This window comes from Agelaius phoeniceus, chromosome 2 (assembly GCF_051311805.1).
Source record: "Agelaius phoeniceus isolate bAgePho1 chromosome 2, bAgePho1.hap1, whole genome shotgun sequence".
Lineage (NCBI taxonomy): Eukaryota > Metazoa > Chordata > Aves > Passeriformes > Icteridae > Agelaius > Agelaius phoeniceus.
In genome coordinates, this window is record NC_135266.1 from 10,556,731 (window position 1) to 10,580,825 (window position 24,095).

Genomic DNA, 24,095 nt, shown 5'->3' on the forward strand with positions numbered 1-24,095 from the left:
TTATTACGAGGCCTAACCTGGACTAATACTTCAAAAGTCAAATGTGCAGTTAACTAATCTGAGAGGTTTGCATTCACAGTTTCAAAGCTGGGTGCTCATCAGAACACATCTCTGTATGCATTGCAGTTAAAACAAGATCTGTTCAGTGGTACTAGAGGCTCTAGGGCAGGAAAATCAGGTGAATTTTACTGCTCAATATCTCTTTTTCTGGAAGGGTTTTGTAGACCTCAGAGCATTTATTTTCTGAGTTGATAACCTACAGAAAATGAGGTTAAGCCTATTCTGTTCAAAGACCATCAATTTGAGAAAAGCATTTTTGCTGTGGGAAGGGATTCCATTGTTATTGCAATAAAGGAATTCAGGATCCATGCACTGTTTAAATCTAACCTGAAGACAGAACACTATTCTGCAATTCTTTCAGCTTGAAAGAAAAGAAATAAACATAGCATATTACTCTTTGAACAGGTGAAGGAATTACCTGGCCTGGCCATTTGATTATTCTTGTCTCACAGTAAAAGCACCTCCAAGGACATTCACTGGCTCATTGCTGAAGGATCTCTTATAAACACAGCATTATGAAAGTGGCAGAGGAGTGCTCTTGGCATGTTTCTGCAGCACCTAGATAAATGTCATTCAGCTTCCACATGGAGCATTCAATCCATAAATCTGGCCTAAGAGAACATCTCTTTGTAAAAATCGTGTTTACAATGGGGAAATCATGCCATGCATAACCAAAAGATTGATTCGTTTTTAGGTTAGGAGGCTGTCACTAACAAATTGTTGTGGTATAAACTTGTCAGAGCAAGCACCTAGAGATGAAAGTGCTTGCAATGATCTCTGTGTAAAGATAACAGCAGCGGAACAGGTTTGTGTTTACAATGTAGCAGAGCATTGCCTGGACTTTGAAGAAGTTTCAAACATTCAGGTTGTGGGGTTGACTCTTATTTTTCTCAGGAGACCCTGGGTTTTATTAGCACAGTGGACATGAATAATTGGTGACTAGCAGTTAAACTTGCATATATCTTTATGGGAAAACAAACAAACAAACAAAAAGCCCTAAAACAAACAACCCACTCTGCTACTCAATATGCTATTGCAGCTGCCTGCAGTGGAAAAGCAGAAGTTTGAACAGTTTAAGGAGGTGTTTTTGTCTCTTTCCTTTTCCCTGCAATATATCACATATTCTTGTTTGAACAGTTTGAAAAAAGTGATTTTTTCTCTTTTTCCTTCCCCTTGCTAAATGCCACATTATTCTTCAAACCCATTTGCATTTGGCAGTTTTAGCAGAGATGATTAAACAGAAGCTGCTATTTATGTGTAATATTTTATATGAAGTTGCTGAAGAAGTTTGTAATATAACATCAGATTGAATATTTATCTTCTACCAACAAAATGTATCTTTCTTGTCTCATCTTCTGTGTACTGCATGAGGCTGGAATGAAACAAAACTCATATAATAAACAACTTACAGTCAACACAGAAAGAAGTGTTGCTTGTGGGGAAAAATAAAATTTTTAACAGCTTTAGCATCATGTATTACCAAAAGCATGCATCTCCTTCACATGCTGTTGCTTTTAGATGAGTCTCTTAACTATTCAAGTATTACTTTCAGCCAAAGGCTGAAGCTGACAGGGTTATTTGGGATCGATAGCAATAGAATTCTAGAAAGTTTATTGTAGCAAATACTCATATATATTAGTGACAGAGGTTTCTACTTGTACTATTGTGTTATCTATTTTTTTTTTTTGCTCAAGATCATCTGAACTCAGAATATGCTCCTTCAAGTATGCAATACTTCTTTATAATGCTATAGTAACTTTGCAAACTAGTATTTTTTAATGAATATATTGTATCTTTGAAACTGGAAAACATTCTAAACATAAAGGTATGTTTAAAATGATATTGAGGTTTTAAGAACAAAAGATACATTTGTATCAAAAATATTTGTCTTGTCTTGGGTCTTTGGACAGTTGGAGGGAGGGAAAGCAAAGTACATTAATATTGCCATGCATTTCTCTTCTAGCTTGTCTATACCTGCCACTCAAATTTAGCTGAATACATTAATGTTATTAATTGTTATACATTTCAGAAGGGAATTTAATATCCCTTTTTATTTAAGAAGTGTGGAGAATTTTACTGCAAACCAAAAGGCTGCATTGGATGAACTTTATTTTAGCATAAGCATTCTGCACCCTTTTTCCACATATGCCCTTCAGTTCTAGTTGAGGTTGATTTTATTTTGCCAAGCAAAGAAATCTGTCCTTTATATTTCAGGGATGATGCATAATAGATCTTTTTGAGGAAATGCTTAGAAATTGTAGTCTGAAATAACTTTTCTCTTTCAACCTATATAAAATACATCAGAATTTTACCTTTGTTTGTCCAGTTCCATTCAGTATCAAGATTGTACTTATAACTTAGACAACTCAAGGCCTAAAGTAAATAATCTCCCTCTTCAAAGATTTCATATTAAAGAATTGAGAAAGAATTTCATGTGTGGCTGGACAAATATATGTGTGGGTTTGTTTTTGTTTTTTTTCTTTTTCCACTGGAGGAAAAATAGATAACAATTTGTGACAGGTAAATAGTTGCAAGTTAAAAAAGGCATAAGGTACATCAGGGGCTGCCAATGGAGAACTATTGTTGGGTTTCAGAAGGTTTCACTTCCTCAGGCAATTTGAGGAGGCACATATAATGTTATTTCAAGTACTTTTCTACTGTTGAAGAGTTTTCTGATGCCAAAACCATCAGATGACATGTTTGGGGTTTTTTATAGCTATATGAAATTAAAAATTAGAATGGGGTGTTTCAGATCCTACTGCAATATGTTCTTTTCCAGGAGAAAAGAAACCACAGGGTAGGTCAGTTGAACTAGGGATATAAACCCTGCTTATGAAGGGGACCTGTAGGACCTTCAGAATGTGTTGATACAATTTTAAAAGAATAGATTAAAAAAAAATTCCTGCCTGTGTTTGAAGTATTATTAGTAATTTACAGTAAACCAAAGCTGAAACATTAATCAATAATATGGCACTATTTTGTTGAATAATTCTAATGAAGTACTTTCCTTTTCTCTGGCAGATGAACGGGAAGATGTTCAAAAGAAAACTTTCACAAAATGGATAAATGCACAGTTTGCCAAGGTAATATATTTATTTACTTATTGATGAAAATAGCTTTTGTACATTAAAAAAAAAAAAACAAACAAAGAAACCTGATATTCCTACAGTGAAGCTTAGTTTTCAATATAACAGTTCCAAGTCTCAGATATTGCTGAAGGCAGTTGATGGATTTATTAGAAAAAGTGTTCAAGCTTTATTTGTTTGACTTCATCAGTGATTGAAATGTAGGAAGCCATCCTTTTCTTAAGGTGTTCTCTGCCTCAATTTACTTCACCTTTTCTCAAACTAGTGATGCACCTCTATTACTCTTTGTTGGATTTCTTTGTTATGTTTCTAATGTACAAAGGAGTTTCCTCTATTAGACTTGTCTGTTCTTGTTTCTAATTGCAACTGCATCTTTAATAAAACTGCATGAATTGGAGAAGAGCAAGGTCAGAGATAAGAGGTGTAATCCAGTTAACAAATTATGAAAGTAAATTTTAATATGTTTTGATATAGTTATTTTTGAGAATGGTAGAACATAAATGGAGTGGGGAAAAATAAGACCAAATAGCTAATTTATTTAAAGCATGCTCTTCTGGCAGTGTATAATGATTTTATCTTTAATACTCAGGAAAAATTCTGCCTGAGCTATTAATTTGCTGAAACTATTTTTTTTTTAATTCCTGGAGGATAATGACTCAAATTTATTTGCCAGTAATAATAAAACAAATCAGTCCTATCATTTGTCATTTTACCAGGCAATAGACAGCAATGAAATAGTAGCTGTGATGTATCTTCTCTTTAGTCTGGTTTTTGATTGTGTCCCATCTGATTCTACTTATTAAAAAAAGGGAATAAGATAATCTGAATACAACCACCATAATGTTGAAAACCTGCCTAGCACTGGTTTAGTCCATCAGTGAGTCCCATAGGCTTTTTCTGTGGTCTAGAGCATTTTCTAATACTGATTCAAATGATTTAGACAGCATCCATTTGTGCTCAGCATCTTTACAGCAGTGGTGTCCAGCAATTTGAAGGACTGGATCAGGATGAAATACTGTATTGAAGAATGATGAATTACAAGCCAGCTCTGGAGTATTATGTTTAGGACAGCAGTAAAACATCTGCATACAGAACGGGGGGATAGCTGGGTTGGTAATAATGAAGCAAATGAAAGCTCTGGGAGCTGTGTTGAATCACAAACAAAATGAATCCACAACATGGTACTATTGCAAAAAAAAGGCAACTTTAATATCTTTGTGATAATGGAAGTGCTTCATAGAGGGTGAAAGATGTAATTATTTTCTTTTTCTTGGCAAAAGTGAGATTTTAACTCGAATACTTTGTAATCTTGCTTTTCCATGTATGAATAAGTAGCCACAGCAACCATCATCTGATATAGCCTAATTTGAAATGTATTACCTGTTAGGCCTTTTTATGGTCACAGAAATGGTTGTGGAAAATGAAGAGTAACTGTTTTGCTTCTATATCTAAAGAAAATGTAATACTCCTAGAGCATTGTTTTCTCAGAAATGATTGTTTTATGGAATTGCAAAGCTGCAATTACTGAGGAAACTTGGACCAAGTCTGCAGAAGAATAACAAGAATTATGAAAGGCTTGGAAAATATCTATCAACACATGCTTTTAATATTAGGTTTGACTCATTCATCTCAAAGATCTAGAGGCCTTTCCTCCAATCTAATTTTATTAAATGTAGTTTAAGGTCTTTAGGTACTTTTTACTTGAGTTTTATAACACTATTTTTAGTTGCATGTGAAAATGCATTTGTAAACATATATTGGTAAAAGTATTAATCTCTCTCTACTTCATTTGGGCTCTGGGAAAAACCTAAGCATTATGATTTGAGTTTTTAATTGCCTGAAGCATGACCTGGGTTTTTTGGACAGGGTGTTCTTATTTCAGCTGTCAAAAAACAATTGATCTTTAAATGTTGAAGAAATTACTTCTTTCTGAGGTTTTTAGGACAGAAACACGGGAGGTCCTGCTGTATAGTCCCAGGACAGTGTTTCTCCCTCTTCTAACAGCTCAGAGAGGTGGCCTTCAATACATGAAGGTGGATTTCCATGGAAAAACTAGTTTATCCCTCTTCTCCTGACTTCTTTGCAGTGGTTCAAATCCATCTCTGTTTCTAGCTGTGGAATCGATTTCAGTTAGCAGGCTATTCCTTGTTAGTGATTTCTCATCATTGTTAGCTTTGTAAAAGTGCTAAATGAATTACTTTCCTTGCAGAATTGCTTCTTATTCAATCCTATGTAGTTCTAGGGGTGCTGTCTTGAGTAGATTAGCCTACAGGGTTAGAATTAAGACAGAGAAGTGTATGACATCATTCATTTCTCTTATTTGTGAAAAGTGAAATCCAGGTCACTAATTAACTGTAAAATATTTAGGGTTAAATGAAATTATGTTAGATAATTCTCTCTCATCCACTACCTTCCATATGCAAAACCCCCCATTTTTATATAGTCAAAATAAAACCCACTTCTAAATATTCTAAATCTTCATTTTTGTTGGATGTATAGTGTATTTCTCCCCAAAGAGCTCCATTCCTTTCCCAAAAAGTCAGTATCTAGAGCACTTGTGTCTCAGTGCATTTATTCTTACACTGAGCTTTCTAAACACTCAGATTTGCAATTTGTTTCACATAACTTGTGATGTAAATACAAATAATGTTTTTAAACGTGAGAAGCTGTAAAGAATTGCAAAAAATTTATTTTCTAATTTATGTGCCATCAGCATAACTTGAGAACCCACATATAATTTTTACCTGTGGGGGAAGAGAGTTGTCCTTCCTCTGGCCATGCCCACAGTGACATTTCAGTTGGATCTTGTGGAGCTGCTTCTCTCAGATGCCTCAAGTTTAGCAGTGAAGCCTGATACCTCTTAGCTGTGGAGTCAAATCCCTACCATGAAATCCATAATAAACTTTCAGCCACACAATCCTGACAGTTTTCTGTCTGAGATGTGAGGAACGCAAAACCTCTGGAATGTTACCAAGTCTGTGAAAGGGTATCTAGGAAAAGGTAGCAGAAATGTCACTAATATTTTAATTGCTGTGGGTGGGGCTGTGTCTCTCTTCAGGCTTTTTTTAGCAAGTTGGGTAGGGTGCTCTAAATCAAAAAAGTGGGGAAAATAAATTTTGCAGGTCTCTCCTACAGTTGTTCAAAAGGTCAGGTTTCTCTCTAATTCTTACTTCTTTTGCTAGCCAGAAACTGGATTATGCAGAAAATCTGGGTCTTGAAAATTACAGTATTTGACTCATCTAGAAGAAAATCAAAGTTTCAGTAGGAAGGGCCAAAAGTTGGCTTTCAGTGTTTGTGAGATAAAATAGTACATTTAAAGTATAAGAGAAATGGGAGAAGGTAATCCAAGAGACCTCTCTTTTCCCCTTTGCAATCATAGACATGGGGTGTGACTTTCTTGAGTGAACCTTCTTGGTTTACCATCTAAATGGCATGAAATAAGTTAAAGCTTAAAGCATTTTTTAAATGTGGAACATAATAATTTAATATCATTTTATTCAGAAAGAAGGGGTTTTTTGACCTCAGATGAAGTTTATTTATAAAATAATGAAGTTCTGCAGGGTGCACATAATGATATTAAAATGATATTAAAGGAAAGTATTATAACCTAGTTTTTAATAATAGAACTGTAATTAGAGCTCCCACTAGAGATATGTCTGGTCCTGGGTATGACAGTTTTTTCTCAGATACAAACTTTTAAAATTTGGTATAACTGAAATGCTGAACTGTGTGTTTTGGGAGAATGCAAATCTGTCACAGTCCTGCAAGCGTGACAGCTCTCAGCTGAGACTTGGGAACAGGCACAACAATTACCTTAACAGTGCCTGCATCCCATTATAAATGATTTTATGTTGCTTCATATTTTGTTTCATTCATTGCATAATAGGCTTCAAAACAAAAAGTGCTACTGAAGGTGGGAATACTCTTTACTTGCATACAGGAAAGAACTTGTATATGCAAACTAATTCTATAAGGAAAATGCTAAAATTCCAGAAAAAAAAGGTAAAAAATATAAAAAGCAACTCCCAGCCCTAAAAAGAAAAGAGTAAATATCTTTGACTAAAGAAATATGGACAATTTTTTGTTCCCTAATTATGGAGTGTCTCAAATTGCTGACAATTTTACTGTCAGCAGCAGACACATCTTGCTAGTGCAGAGGAGAACATGAGCTAATAATGGTAAACTTTGGCAGCTTGAACTTTAGGGTATACCCTTATGGGTAGCTTGAAATCAAAGCTTAACCTGTAAGTGGGTTTCAGAATAGTTTGTGAAGGAGCTTTCAGTATTTTAATCTGTGATAGCAAATAACAGATGTTAATAAAATCACCTGCAAATTCAGAGGTTTAAGTAGGTTTTCCACATTTCTGCTGCAAACAAATAGAAAGTTCCACTACAGAGTCAAGGAAGACATAATATATGACAGTGTATTTTTTTGGGTAAACACTGTAATGATTAATCTCTAACTGGGTAGGAACAAGTGGCAGAAAATAAAGCACATTAGGTTTGGGGAGGAAAAAAAGTGGATAATTTTTTATGATTACTTTACCTCATGCTTTGATTTTCTTCCTTTTGCTATCGAAGAATCAGAATATGAAAATAGATGAATAGGATACCAAATGTTGCATTACTTAGCTTTATGGAAAACAAAGATCATTCGATAGCTCTCCTTTTTGAGGAGAATTTAAGTTGTGAAAAATGGCACCTTTTTATGGGCAGATTATGATGCAGTTCTTTGTATGGTGACTGTGGAATTAGATTCCATTCTTGTGTGATCATGTGAAGAAACACAATAATGATGCAAACTATGCCAAAGAAAGTAAGGTTGACAGTTTCATTTAAAATATATGTGGCTAGTAAATTAGAGTCAGCAAAATTAAATGCACCTCTTACTAATGAAATTGTTTAGAATAGCAACTAAATTGTTCAGTCAAGTGTTATGTGCAGGGATAAAGGGACCACACAAGAGGGCATTGCTTACAGGTTTAGTCAAACTGCACAGCAGTTAAAACAACTTAATTACTCAGGGTTTGTATGTGGCTTATATCATGGCAGGTGTGGTGATGGTCTCAGCTCTTTTCACCTTCTTGAGCTCATGGACAAGCTGAAATACACATTATTCCAGACTCTTTAGTGGTCTCTTGTTGTTGTAGATGAAGGGCCTTCTGCACATCAGCCAGCAGCAGTGACTGACACACACATGCACAGTTTGCTGGTCTTCTGAGGAAGTGTGTCAAACAGCTGAGGTCCAGAAAGACAGCACTGCCATAAGTCTGACATCCAATTGAGAAATTTGCAGTCCTGCATTTGCTGACACCCTTGCTCAGTTTTCCATGCTATCACTCACAATGACTTCAAATTAAAATGAATTTTTAAAGCGACTCACAGAAAAGTGATTTCTGTGCAGACTCTGGGATGGGAGTAACTGGGTGAAGTTATGTGGAGAAGACAAGAATAGTCTCATTTGTCAACTTTTTAAAGAGTCTGCTTCCATGAAAATGTTTTTACCCCTGTGAATAGTCTGTCTTTAGCCATATTTCTGGACAAGAATTAATAGCCAAGTAGAGGAGCTGAAGGGAGGGTTGGAGTTTGGCAACAAATCACAAAAACACAGATTAAAATGTTCAATATTAGCTCTCTCCAAACTGCTTTCTTGACAGCTAACCTATATGTCAAATAAAGACAGCTGCTTAGATGAGTGGATGACTGGTAGGAAAATTAGAATTAGATCCTATACTCTGAGATTCTGATCAGTGTGCTCAAGATGCACTGATGTCTGCTGGTATATTGTATTTTCTGAAATCAGAACAGTAGTTGCATATGCACGTCTATGAGACCAGAAAAGATCCCTAGTTGTTCCAGGTGATACAAGCTATCAGTAGGGTGTGCTGGTGCTGTAGAATTTCAGGTTTAGAATTGAGTTCCAGAGGTTACATCAGTGCTGGCTTTGCAGAAAACTTGGTGTCGTTGTAGAGAAGTTCAGAGCAGTTTGTTTGGATAGCTGTGGTGCTTTAGCCATTTACAGAAAACTTAGTGACTGCACAAAAGCCTGTTGGAAAAACAAAATAAATGCAAATTTGCTGAGCTCCATGTCGTCATTAGATTATTAGAGTTCTGCTGAATTTCACCAGAAAGAAACTTGTGGTCTGTTCATCTAAGGAGCACTAATTTGGAGATACATTCAAAGGAGGATTAGGTATCACATGTAAGAACATTGATTTCAGGGCAAACAAAAGATGGTGTGTTTGTAAAATTTTGAAATTGTATCTGTCCTAAGACCTCTATCAGTTCTTTAAAGTTCACACATTAAAAATTAGTATGGTAGATGTTAGCTCAGTTCATAAATTAAACATGAAAAATACCTTGTGAGCAGCCTCAGAATTTTTTTTCTTTTGAAAGAAAACTCTCAGAAAACCTGTTAGGCTTAAAATTGTATAATTTGTGATAAATCTGAAAAAAATTATTTGTTGGTATTATTTGTTGTTGGTTAGAGACCATGATTGATACTTATTCATCCTAAGTACCTAATTACTCTGTTTGATGTCTGTTGCCAGCCTTTCTAAGTGCTACAGTAAAAGTGATGAGAAAGAACAGCTTCCTAATGTGGGAGCCCAATTATTTGCTGCAGAATGGCAAATAACCAGAGCTCTCATGGAAATTTAATAGTTCTTAATTTTGAGTTGCAGCTCTGTGTGATCAACACTACCCTTGGGACACATCCTGTTTTAAAAATTCCAGACTTTCTTGTGCCAATAACCTTTTTATAATACATCTTTCAAGGACACACCAAAGGCCCATCATTTCCATTTTGTATCATTAAAGAAAAAGCTTTTGAAACCAAATGATGTTTAAACCTGGTGTAGAAAACACATTTGCATTGCTAAGTGTTAAGACATTTTTTATTTTTTTGGATATCTCCAGAATACATAAGGAAGTATCAGGTAATACACATACTCAGAATAATTTACATTGATCTATATCTATATCATAGCCCATTACTGTTCTATATTCTGCATATTTTCTTATGATGCAGTAAAACATCAAATTGTTATTTAAATATTTATTATGCTTCAATTAAATTTCCTTTGGAACAAAAACATACTAAAAATTATTTTCATTGTACTTTTTAAGATATTATCAATGGCAATATTGCTATTTATTTTACTTAGAATTTCATTCTGGAACTTATACTATACTACTTAAACTATTAATATATTTTTATAGGTTTTTTAATATGACCAAATAATTTCTCATGAACAGAACATTACTAAGAACAGAAACAGGCACAGTTTAAAGACAGAAAAGATCCTCATGCATTAAATTTTGCACATAGCAACTGCATGCAAGCTTTCAGTTTTACTAACTTATTGACTTTTTATAATTTGTTTAAAAATCAATTTTAGCTTATTAGTGGCAAAATACCTAGAAAGTATCTCCCTAAATGATCCTTTTATTATTTATAAATATTTAATTTTGCCCAGTGTAGGGGCCTGAGCACTGGAGATGGATTTTTCTGCTATCACTTCCCGTGAGAGCAAGGAGCGCCAGCAGGTGTGGGGTGTCACAATGCAGCATGACAAAATCAAAGTAGTGTTTAAGAGGGAGGATTTCTCTTTTTTTCTGGTTCTTGGTAACATCAGAAGCCCAAGCCTCATGACCTACTGTGGCTGTCACACAGCTGGAGATGCTTTGCAAATTGTTGGTAGAGAAAAGAACCCTTTTACTAAAAAGTAGAAAGGAGAAAAATAGGTTTGGGTTTGGCTTCAAAGTCACAAAGATGGATGTTCAACATTAACAAAAAAGCAAATCAAAATGTCTCTATATTGGTTGTGGTTGCATTTTAAGCTATTATTTAAATTAATGTTCAGACAGTGAAGATTTTTTTTCTGTGTACCTGAAGGGAAGTGATTTTCTAAAATTTCTCCTCCAGAACATTCTCGCATTACCAGGAGACTTTACAACTTTGCCTGTTGCAGGCTTTTATTTTCCCCAAAAAATGTCTAAATGATTGCAGTTTAACAAGACATCTTTTGGTGAGCAGATTAATTTTCACTTTGATGATAAGTGAAACTTCCCCTTCCACCTCATTATCTGCAAATCTTTTGGTGGAGCGGAGGCTGCTGGCTGTGTATCTCAAAAGACCTTTTTCTTGCAAGTGAGGCTGGCTTCTGTCTGCTCCCATGACTGCACAAGCCCTGACATGTTTCCTCTGCTTTGCCTTAGTGGGCATAAATTCAAAACTAGCTACAGTTCAGGAGCAGCTTCTCCATGGGGAAAATGGGCTCTTTCTCCAGCAGAACTGTGCCCATCTCCAATCCCACTCCCCAGCTCTGGTGCCACAGACATCCTGCCCCTGAGTGCAGCAGCCCTTGGAGGAAATCCCCATTAATCAGAGAGAATTAAATCTGTCACTGCTGCAGTAGGGCCACAGAAGATTGTGAAGATATTCTCAGTGTCTTTTGGTTTTTTGCAGGTGCAAAGGTTATGTTACTTCTCCAAATAAAATTTTAAGGCTTAAAATGTTTTCCACAAAAATGACTCCACTTCTCACACCTGTGCATGTGTATTATCTGAAACAATGAGCATCTGCACAACAAAACACTTTCACCATTAAAAATGTCTGAGTGAATACAGACTACTTTTTAAAGACTTCTAAGATGATGCAGTATTGTATAATGAAATCTGAAATTTCTGAATGAATTAGTAAAATTAGGGGGACTAAAATACATGCATTTTTATTATGTTAAAATTTTTTGGCTTTGCATTCCTGTTTTTATGGAGTCTTGTAGAATTACAAGTGCTTCCCTGAAATGTGTCAGATGTGCCAAGTGAGCAAAGTAATCACCGCTGCTGGCAATAGAGGGCACTAGACTTTCATTTGTAATATGTTTTACTAAGGGAAAAAATAATCAAGTTATGTCTATTGAGACCTTTCACCTTTTCCTCCTCCCATTTGGCCTTGCACCTCCTAGATTTCTGTTCAAACTGTCATCCTTTTTTTGTTGCAGTTTAGGTAAAATACATTAATCTAAATAAAATTTTTCACTTGAAGTTATTATTGTATCTCTATCTTGAGAGAGGAATAGGAACAAGCTAAATATAGCACTACAATATTGGTCTCAGTGGTGCATATGTCAGCTTGTGAATTTGTAAACATTTACAAATTTGCATGATTGTTGCTGGCAGTAGACATCATCATTTCCGTGCTCAGAATTCATTACTATTACATCTAATCATCTTCAGAATCTCCAAAGCAAAACTCTTCATGCAGACAAATAAGACTTCAGTGGATTCACATTATACTTTGGAAGTTCAAAAACAAAACCAGGAGAAAAAACAATTTTTGAGCTATTGTCCACATTTGTCTAAATGTTATGGAAACGTAGTGATGTTCAAGCAAATAATATTAACCATTCTCCCTATCTGAAAAAGATTAATCACATCTCTCAGGATCAATGAAGAGAGTAGAAGAGCAGGTGCAAGCTTGTACATTTAGGACTGGTGGATCTCTCTGCCCTGATCTTTCTGCATCACATAAACAGATCCAGCATCTGTCCTTGCGTCAGTGCCACATCCTGTTAGTCAGTAAAGCTGAAAGCAAGGGAGGAACTTGTCACCAGCCCAGTTCCTCACCTGCACCCCTGGGGTAGGACCAGCAGAGGGCTCCTGCCCTTCCCTGCTCCATACCCTCCCTAAGCCCCCTCTGCCTGAGACAGTGGGTGCAATTTGTGCCTCTCACACATATATCCTTTTTTCTGTCTGTCTTTGACGTCAGAGGTTTGGCAATTCCTCCCCTGCGTTTAAAAGCATAAAACATTTTTTAAAAGTATGCCTAAGGGGTAATAAAACTGCCAGGCAACCCAAAACTAAGAAAACTCTTCAAACCACAAAGTATTTCGTTTTGGGCAGACCACATCAGTGTTACAGATTGCATTTTGGGGTAATGATGTATCAGTTTTGGTGATGCTGAGATGACCCACCCCACTCCAGTAAGCAGTTGTATTTTTGTGTATTACTTTTTAAATTATGCTTTGAGGTATCCTTATTGTGTACAAAGACTTTCAGTTCCTTCAAAGGGTCTGCTGATGGATGTGATATTACAACTTAATCAAATGCAACTTCTATTGATGTTAATTTCTTTAAACCATTGCCTATATTTTAGGTCCTACTTGCCATGAAGTAACATTATGAAAGATGATCTTACTAAGAAACAATAATCTTATTTTTAAGTGATTGCAAATAACTGTAATTGCACAGGACATTTCATATTTGCCTTTTACATAGGAAGTGGCTCCATCAGATTTTAGGAATGTTTCTGGACCAACACTTCAAGAATATCTGTTATTTTTATTGCTGCTTTCCTCCACTGTTTCTCTGACCTTACGTTTGGGAGTTCTGAACTGTCACCCCGCACATGATAGCTGCAGTTATTAATCAACAGCAGTGGCAAAATTGACATAGACACCCTATTTGGTTTTTGCTTAGAGAACTATTAAAGCAGCTTTATTATTATTAAAGTTATTTTTTAAAAATTCTTTTTTTCCCCTGCTCTGGTACATCTTTTTTTTCCCATGTTTTTGTATCCCAGTCTTATTAAATATTGATGCTCATATCAATGACTTTGCTGTACTTCCAGTTTTTTCAATGATGTACATGACAGGTGTTATTGCACAGGATAGCCATTTTCTCTTCTATTTGCTTTTCACAGTGTGTTTGATTGATTTGCCAGTTTAAGCCCATCACATTTAAATCCTGCCAATATTAGTGTGAGCATATATTGCTGACTTAAAAACAGGATGCTTTTTGTATGCCCAAGTACTTGATGTTGGTTCTATTGAAACTATGATTTTATGGGAAAAGGATGAAACAAGCAATTTCTTCTGTTCAGTCTGGTACAGTTTTAAATATATATAAAAATAAGTTCATATAAAATATACATATATGTGTGTGTCTTTACTCTATATCCTAAACTATTGGTAACAATAATATCCTTTACATTAAAATAAAACCCCAACAAGCAAAACCTGACATGACTCCATGATAATAGTAATAATGAATTGTAATAAGTTGTAATTCCACTTGGAATTCTATTGAAAGCTGTAAGTATTGACCAAGACACAGTTCTAAAAACATATTAAATGAGACTGTTCTCTTTTTTTAATTTATTTTTTGGCCTATTCTTTGGCTGCAGGATGAAACAATCTATGAGGCTGTGTCTGTGCATGAAAGAAGCTATGAATGTTCTGCATATTTTTCTAATAACTGAGTCCTGAACTGAAAAAAAATATATTATGACAATTTTCAAATGTGTTGTCTTTTTTCCTTTTCTCTGTGGTCAACAATCATATGAAAATTGGCATTTTAAGTCAAGATTTGATTTTCTTTGGGGGAAAAAAATCATCTAAAGGCCCATTTGGCATTTTGTACAAGGAACTCAGGCATGAGACATCTAATGCAATCAGGTGTAAGCAACACAGTTTATCACCACAGGTAGAAACAGGGTTCCATTACAGGATTGTATTCCATTACTGCATGAAACATTAGAAATCCCTACTTAGAAAGATGAAAGGTTATCTTGCCACCCTCATAGCAATGACTAAAGTACTGAGGAAGTTCAGGCAAAATGCGCTGAAAAATCTCAGTCACCTTCTCACAGAATTTTTAAATGCTGTGTTTGCAAAAGATATAAAACTTAAAGGGAGCCATTCTTAAGGCAACTGGTCAGAGTGCACAGAGGGAGGAAAGGCAAGTCTTGATTCAGCTATGGGCAACACACAGGGCTAGTAGACAGCAAGGTCTTCTATAATTCTGACAAATATGCATTCAAAATGCATTCAAAAGTGGTGTCCTCATAGAACAAATCAAGACAAATTGAATTCAAATGATGATATTTAAGGTCAGAAACAGGAGCTATGCTGAAAAGAAGATGAGGAAGGAACTCAAAGGAAGAAGGGAATGCACTTATCAAGGTGAATCACAACCTCCTTACATAAGGTTATCAAATATGCTGTTTACCATCTCATCTCATGCTTTTGGATAGTTAAGCAGCATCCAAACAGTTCCTTCTTGTATTTTTGCCTATGAGAAAGAACCCAGTATGTGTTTCTTTTGACATTTTTTGATCTTTTAATTTCTACTTAAATAAGCAAGCGTTTGAGTTGGTCTATGCAGTCTGTACTGGTAATTCAGTTATTCACTCAGGATAATTTAGTGTTTGTGTTGTCACCTATTTCTGTGAAAGAAATTATAGAATCATTAAGGCTGAAAAAGCCCAACTTTTGGTCTTTTTTACACCACCATGTCACCTAGACTATAGTACTTAGTGCCACATCCAGTCATTTCCTGAAGAGTTCCAGGGATGGTGACTCCACCACTTCCTTGGGCAGCTTGTTACAATGCTTGACAACTCATTCAGTGAAAAAAGTTTCAGAAAGCAATAAGGTCTTTTCTCCAGGATGAACATGCACAACTCCCCCAGACCCTTCCTCAGCTCTGTTACCCTTCTCTGGGCTCCAATACCTCAATGTCTTTCTTGTAGTGAGGGGCCCAGAACAGGACATGGCACTTGAGAAGTGGCCTCACCAGTGTCAAGTACAGAGGGGCCATCACTGCCCTGGTCTTGCTGGCCACACTATTTTTGATACAGAAAATGTCAGATATTAGTTTAGTATACTATATTAAGAGATTATACTATATTACATCCTATAGTGTACCACATGAATATTTACTCCAGTATACCATATTAAAAGAGTGAAGTTTAAGTGATGCATCTCCTAGCAGCAGTTAAAACTGAAGAATATGCTTATGAAGTGAGAATTATATGGAAACATGGAAAACAGGAAAAAACATCTCTAGAAAGTCACAATTAAAGCAATCAGTGAAGCATTTTTCCCTAGGTCACAAGCACTAAATAAGTCAGGGATCTAGATGATAGCTGGCTGCTAGATGATCAGGTTGTAAAGGGTGTGTGTTGCAGGCCCATAAAATGCTGCACCTTTAACTACTTTGCAGAGAAGCTGACTGATTAATTGGATAATAACTAATAAAAGCCATCTGGAGTTACACTATCCTTTAATCACATTGAACGATATTCCAGTTTTTGTCATATATCTTACTAGTAATGTCTTAATCATACAAAACATTCATCTTGCCTAATATGATGACTGCCTTCATAGTCATGGAAACACAAATCACACTGGCACATTCATGTGCTGACCTGCTACCACAGATCCCCACAGCATGTTCAGCCACCAGGGACCGTGAGCAGTCAGGGGTTCAGGGTCTCTCATGGGGCCCAAGGGAATGGGATGAGGGTGCTGGTGTGGGTGGTGCTTGGAGAATTGGTGATCCCAAGGTCTTGCCAAGCCAAACTGGGCTCTGCATAGTAATATTTCACTTTGGAGGCTGTCTCCACCCATGATTTCCTCTCCAAATGACCTGCCACATCTAGTCTTAATTGTGATGATCTGTAATCTAGGGATGCCATGGGTCTCTCAAACAAATATTTCCTCTTTCATCTTTTTTTGGTCAAGTTGTCATTGGTTTTCACCAGACAGTGTGTTTCTGAAATAAACAGATCACCTTAAAAGCCAAGGGCGGTTTTTGTTTTGTCCCTTGCCACCAAGTTCTGGTTTGTAAATTGTCTGGGGCAAAGTAGAAGTGGTAAGGGAAGGCTGTGCATGCTCTCCACAAGGGCATTCATAGAAATTTAGGCAATGGCTTATTAGCTAAACAATTTTTTTTTTTTTGTGTTTTGCTTGCTTCCCTACCAGGGAACTTAGGAAGCCCTCTGCATTAATATCTTTCTTCACACAGTGTGATTCTGAGCATCTCTCTTGATTTCAGTGGCACTAGAAGTCACCTCTTATAATAGAAATAATATTGCAGTAAGCAATGGTTCAGGAGAGACTTAACTATAAACTTTAAGCCATCAATTGCTTTGTACTCTGATTTCAACCTTGTATCCAGAGGAGGATGCTAATATTGGTAATACTTTAAACTACTTTGTCTATTTCTCTTTCTGCCAGAAATGGTTCAAATTACTAGACATGTGGGTCCATCTGATATAATGGAGAAGAGTCAATATAGTTTTCAAAGTCATGCCTCATAATTTCATTGCTTTTTCAAAAGAATCTCTGTGAATACATAAGTCTGACTGAAACACAAAAAAAAGTGTGTATCTATAAACATTTTTTTTTCTTTCAAAAAGACAAAATTAAAAAAATCTCATGTTTCACAAAGCTGCTGTAAGAAAAGAAACAAAAGGACAGAAATGAGGTCATTTTACACAACAGAGGAAAGCTAGCAGTGGGGTTGAATGCAAATTTCTATTGAGCTGATGATTATCGGGTAAAGGGATGTGGCAAAACTACTGATGGCTCAGAATCATTCAGGTCAGATAGAAACAACCAAAAGCTTGAAGAGGGATTTCATTATACTGAATGGCAAGGTGATTGAATGACATTTGAGATTTAATATTTGTTTGCATAAAGAAAAAACACTTAATTAGGGGAAGCTTATATTACTTCTTCCTTTGTGCATTTTATATGCCCTGAATGAGACTTCACGACACAGAGCTGTTTACAGTGACTCTCAGATATGTCTCTGTGAAGTTTAGAAAAGGTTTTCTTTTATTTTTGAATTTGGATCACATCAGCAAGAAACCTAAGCCCATCCTGAATTTTCTGAACATTGAGGAACAGAAGCTTTCTTGGGAAATTTCTAACCACAATTTCATCGAAATTAGGGCATTATTCAGAAGCACTGTGCCATTTTACACTTGTGCTATCCTTATACTCTTTTCTTAAGGAGAACAGGCCACTATCAGAGTTGTATGAACCTAGAAGAGCCCTTGGTTTGCCCAGAATAGTAATTCTTATTTTACTCTCTCATAATAATTTCATGCTAATTATGCATTAGAATATTCAAGATTATTTTTTTCCAGGAAATGACAATCACTTCCCATAGTGAGATATTAATGGCACCCCATTTAGCATAAAATAAAAATGGCCCTCATAGGCACAGAAATAGTAATCCAAAAGCTGGAGGCTGTGTTGAGGCTCCATCTGTGACAGAGGAATGAACACACCCACCCGGCACACTTTTGGGCTGTGAGGGAATTCAGTGTGTTAGGAGGGAGGAGAGCCCAGAGGACAGATACATTTATCTCTACAAAATGCCCAGCTACCAAGTGGCTGGGCCAGCAACTGGTGTGTGGTGATTTATCTCCTTCAACTGGCCCAACCCCAAAGCCATTTACATGCCACCTTGTTTCTGGCAATCCCCCCACTCTTTGATAACCAGCCCAAATATGGATGAAACCCATTGTCTCCTTCAGAGAAATGGAAGATGGATAAATTGTATAATCTTGACTAAATATGCCCAAATGCGTCATAAAAATCAATCAGTGGAGGGAAAAGGGAAAAGAAAAAAAAAAAAGAAAAAAAACCAAAAAAAGTTGTTGTAGGGAGTAAAGGAGTAAAGTTAGACCATAAAAGCAGAAATTACTTTCTGCGTGAAAATGCACTAAGCTGTTCTCCTGTTCTCCTTGAGAATCTGGGATGGTGAAGTTGCCTTTTCGAAATTAATTTTCTCATTTTCACATAAAAATCCTATGTTGAATGTGATAAAAAAAAAGGTTAACTACAAGAAACTGTGACTGTTACATTTTGTTTGTTGTTACAGTAGATGCTTTTTATTAACACCTCACAAAATAATGGAAATACACTTGAAAACTTCCACACTTCAGAGCCCTAAGCTATATTATGACCTTCTATAACACACAAAGCTATTCAGTTAGTTTTTCCCATTAGCCAAAGGGAGGTAGCTAGTGTTAAACAACTTTATTTTTAGTATTATGGTTTTTATAGTTGATTGAAGATATATTCAGTTTGTGAATTGGCAATAAACATATGTGTAGAAGGTCAAGCAGATTACAAACATCTTTTAAATCTTATGTTTCCCAGTTTTATAAAACTATGAGCAAAATGGCTTAATAGAAAAAATGCATTCTGTTTATGCCATTCCTTTACCTCAAAAGAAGAAAAACATTTAATAGCTCTCTACCCCCTTTTACTTAGCTGCAATTTCCTCTTCAAATTATCTAGGTCACTTAGGCCCACTTATCATTTACCTATTTTTAGCTTGCTAGTTGTCTCCTACTCCTGGAGAATTATCCTGTTGGCAATTAAATTTCCTGACACTTTTTTTTCTCTTTCTCTCTGTAGACTGCACATATTTGAGGTGTACCAGCATAAAGTAATGTCACTGAAAGGGTCATATTTGCAGCAATCTGTAATTTTTCTTGAGAATTTTTCTTTAGTAGGGGCTTTATTTTTTTGTTTATTTGATACCTGGAAGAAGAATTTGAGAGCACAGAATGTGATAAGGAGAAGTAAGCCTGTCTTGGTGTGAAATACAGGTACACAGGTCTCCCCTGCTGAACATTTAGACAAATTATGATGAGCCTGTGTGTATGTATTTTCCTTTCTAACAACATGTCTGCTTCCTACCTGAGTTGCAAACACAACTCTGCTGTCTCCAAGTCTGGGCTTTGATGAATTGATCAGTGGGGCACAATTAAGAAACCTCTGAGCTTGGGTTGGTTGTAGTAAAGATGGAAATCAAAGCTGTGTAGTTCTTCATGTGCAATCGGCACATGAGGCACCACATGGATCAACCCAACTGTGCCCAAAGCTGCACTCCTGGAATGTGGCATTGGCTGGCTGTAATACCATTTTCTACTTGCACAGACAGAGCCAAACACAACCAGCACTGAGCTTTGGTTATGATTTTGGACATGGCTTTCACGTCTGTGTGGAGCAAATGCATAGTACCCAGCCCTGGGTGTGTGACATTGCCTAGGTAGGCACAGATGAGCAAGCTGGTCTTCCTCAGATTTCCATACAGAGGAACAGAGGAGTTAGATGAATGTAATATTTTAGAGGGAATTGGTTATTCTGAAAGGTTATGGTAATTATGGCAATATAAGGAAATTAAAGTAGGAATCTTCTCTTCTGCTACTAACTGCCAGCGAAGAATGCGTTATTATGTAATTACCTAAATGTTTGCATTGCTGATGAATACACTGGTGGCAGAATATGATCTTGTGCATCCATGAATTTGCCTTTAATTATAAACAGATGGAATGCATGAGCAGTGTAATTTAACATTCTTTTCTCTATAAAAATGTTCCATAAATGTTAATACTTCCATTGGCATCACACGCCTCATCTAAATGAAAAACTGTCATTTGTTGTCACAACTCTTACCTACAAGTGATAGTGGGACAATTTGTGAAAGCAATTGAGATTTTAACAATAAGCATATATGAAATTTTGTGCCATTTAAAATCTATATCATAATCTGAAATCACACTTTAAAAATAAAGGAAGAGAAAGGTTGTATTGCCTAGATGGTTTGCTCTGTAACTGATGCATGGGAGACATATCTACCTATGTATCTATTGATATAGATACATAGAAATATATATGTGTGTATATATATATATATATATATATGGATTATATATAAACCTCTCAAAATGAGTGGAAATCTCTGAAAAGTAGTCTCTCTACTTACTAGCTTCTCCCATAATAATGTTAAATAACTTTTCTCCCCTTTGTAGACTCAATAAATTCTGATGATTATAGCACAGTTCACATTTTGGAAAAAAAAGAGGATGATTTAGTATTTTGTGATGCTACAATTTGCTTTTAGGTTGACGTATTCTGTTCCAAACACTTTTAAGATGCTTGATATACTTCAAGGTACAAAGCAGCTCATGAATCTTAAAATATAGTGGGTCATTGTTTCAAGTAGTTGCTTCATATAACTTTATAATGTGAGCTATAGTATGGTAAAGATAAATTTGGAATCTGATACCTGATGAAAAGTAATTCCAACATAGAAAAAGTCAGATTTTGTTATCTTATTTTAGTTTAAATATTCATAAATATATTAAATAACTCCAGCTACTGAAAGGAGTCAAAGGAAAAATTTTTAGGAGAAAAAGGGAAAAGCCAAGAGGACTATAGCCAGATATAACTTGATTTAATACTGGTCCTGCAAGTGTACTTGCTTTGTAAGAGGTCTTTGCAGGTAATAAAAGGCAGAATATGGTTTAGAATTTTAAAGTGTATTACAATATTTATTTATATTTTTCCTTTTAATTAGACCTCTCAGGTTATATTCTCTCTCACATGTGCAAATGTTTCTCAGTTATATTGACAGTGACTTTTGCCTATGATGAGCCTGTGCATTGAGACCTGCTGTTCATTGTGAAACTTATTGATGAGGTATTCTGAGCTTCCCTATGAAATAACTGTAGTTGCTGAACTTAATTTCTCTTCAGGCTATAAGAAAACAATTTAGATGCTCATCATAAAGATGTGAAGAATTGTATTTGAAAGTGTTCAGGAATTGACAAGGAAAAGAGGAAAGCTTAAGTGGTCTTGACTGCACAGAAGTACCTTCTAAAACAGAAAAAGGAGCTAGAAAATTTCTTGGCATATACATTAAATATGAAAATATGTGTCTCCCTAAACCCTGGTTGAAATACTGGAGAAGCTGAGAAGTCTTGTTGATAAATGTAATCTAAAAATGTGGTTTTAAATTGTGTCTGACTTTTTTGTATCCAGTTTATAAAAGATTTCAAATTGACTTAACCCCAGTTTTCCTAGGACAGAACTTCACTGGTGACTGAGGCATCACTTAAGCCTCCAGACCTTGCAGGGGAACAGTGGGGATTGAGACCCCTAGCGAACCTTAACAGATGTGTTTTGTTCTTTTTTTTTTTCTTTTTTTCTTTTTTTGAGGAACATGGGATTGGAATGTGAAATTAGATGTCATGCTCAGAGGATAGTTACAGAAGCAGTCAATATTTGGGTCCCAACAGCATCATAATTAGAACAAAGCATGACATATGACCAGAATAAAAGAATGAAGTAGTGAGAAATGATGTGAAGCACTTCAAAAAGAATAATAAATGGAAGAACAGTCTAGTCTTGTGCAAAATTAGATGTTTCTTAATTATTTGAAGGCTCTGTGTACATTTTTAGTGACTCCTCTTCCTAGCTGCATCAGATACAATGTAAATGCAGGTCTTAGCTTGCAAGGTCCTTTTCACCTTCTCACTGCCCTTTCTGGCCTCTAAATAATAAGAGTGAAATAGAATGAACCTCTTATAAAGTGGTTTTACTAGCAATTTAATAAATTTATGTTCTCTATCTGTTTTGCCTCTTACACCAGAAAAGCTCCCCACATATTTTTTTCAAATCTACTTGTCTGCCATACATTAAATTCTTTCTTAAGAACATCTTCCAGTGTTTGGAATTTGGTATTTGCTTGTTTTTTTTCTTCTAGCATAATTCTTTTCAGGTATGCATTCCCAAGCTTTGGGGTATGTTGTTGCTCATCTTATTTCCACCTTTTGCTCTATTGCATCTTTGTGCACTGTTCTTGCTTTATTAGTACTCAGGTAGTGAGCTCTATAGGTCAGCAATCCCCTGGTGGATTTTTATGTTTATCCAGTGCCTATCCTAGTGGGCTTCTGGTTCAAGATTGATTCTTAAGTACTATGGTAATACAAATTATAATTTTGAATTGGGTATGAGTCACTAATATTCATATAACTCATATGAGTTATATGACTTGCAGTAGATGTTATAAATATTGACCTTAGTATCCTGCTTGAATTTGTCTCAACCAATATTCTTCTCACTAATCTATGAAAAGATATGCTAGGTGAAGCAAGAATAAGCCCATTTGAGTGGCAGAGTTGGGCTAGAAAGGATGTGCTGAATGAGTATTTTATGATTTTTTCCATTACTTTCCTCAGCCTTTTGAACAGTGGAAATAGAGAATACCAAAATTAAATGACACCAAGTTTATGGAGATTGTGGCAACAAACAATTTTGAATGGAGGATAAGATTTTAAAGGAAATACATTTTTCCCAGTTGAAGCAATGACCAGAAACAAAATAGATTGAATAGAAACTAATGTAAAATACCACAATTAACTAGGAATAACTGAACATAGAGTGTGGAATGGATCATAATATTGTATGCAGCTGGTATCACAAAACAAAGACAAGGCAACATTGCCCCACACATGCAAGTAAGGCTGTCACTGGAACCTGTATTGATCTCTCTCTAAGAGTAGTCAGTGTAAAGATGTTCTCCTGATCTCTGACACCTTGGCAGCTGTGTTCTGTGTGAGGAAGGGACAGTGGGGTTGGCACAGTGGTTGCAACTGCTCACGGGGCCTCTTGAGGAATGGCTGTGGGCCTGTGTCCCTGTCATAAAGTGGGAGAGAATGGTGGAAAATAATCATCCTGGACTGTCTTGGAGGGCTGTACCAGCCTCTCCCAATAGGCTGTGGCATTTCTGATGGGAGGGAAGCTGGGCCAGGACACACAGCAAGAAGATAGGCAAGGCCAGGATGGAAAGGGGGAGCTGTGTTTTGTGTATCAATGATATCAGTGTTGATTCTTAACAGGAAGGATTATAGATACTGTTAATTTATATATATAGATGCTGTTCAGTTACTGTGAATAAAACCAGGCTGCAAATACATGGCTAGGCACTTCCCTCCTATTTTTAGGATTTTAGGATTTGTGGCAATCATTTTCTCCTTGTAATGCTCTTGTAGCCTTGAATGTGGCATTAAAAATATTCTGTAAAGCTGTGTTTGTTCCAACATGCTGTATGACTTAGTGTTTATATTCAGTGCTTTCTTATACTTATCTCATACTAAGATTTCTGTGCTTTCCTCTACATATTTAATTAAAAGGAGATGGCAAAAGGCCCAAAAAAATTTGCCAAACTTTCCTGGGACATGCATGCAGGCATAACATGGAAATCGTGTTTTCTGACATGGACTGACAGTGATAGATGAGACGCCAGGTTTCAGATAAAACACACATTTGTTAGGTTTTTTGTGAGGCATAAGTA

At 36.0% G+C, this 24,095-nt stretch overlaps 1 protein-coding gene across 8 annotated transcripts in view; it reads left to right on the top strand.

Moving 5' to 3' along the window:
• Window positions 1-24,095, top strand: part of DMD (dystrophin) — a 1,046,004-nt gene that overhangs the window by 172,796 nt on the left and 849,113 nt on the right. For all 8 annotated transcript variants that reach the window (XM_077171917.1, XM_077171927.1, XM_077171925.1 and 5 more), the window contains one exon: window positions 3,082-3,143. In XM_077171917.1, coding sequence (XP_077028032.1) covers window positions 3,082-3,143 — 62 coding nt within the window. Of the gene's footprint in view, window positions 1-3,081; window positions 3,144-24,095 lie in introns of those variants that run through there.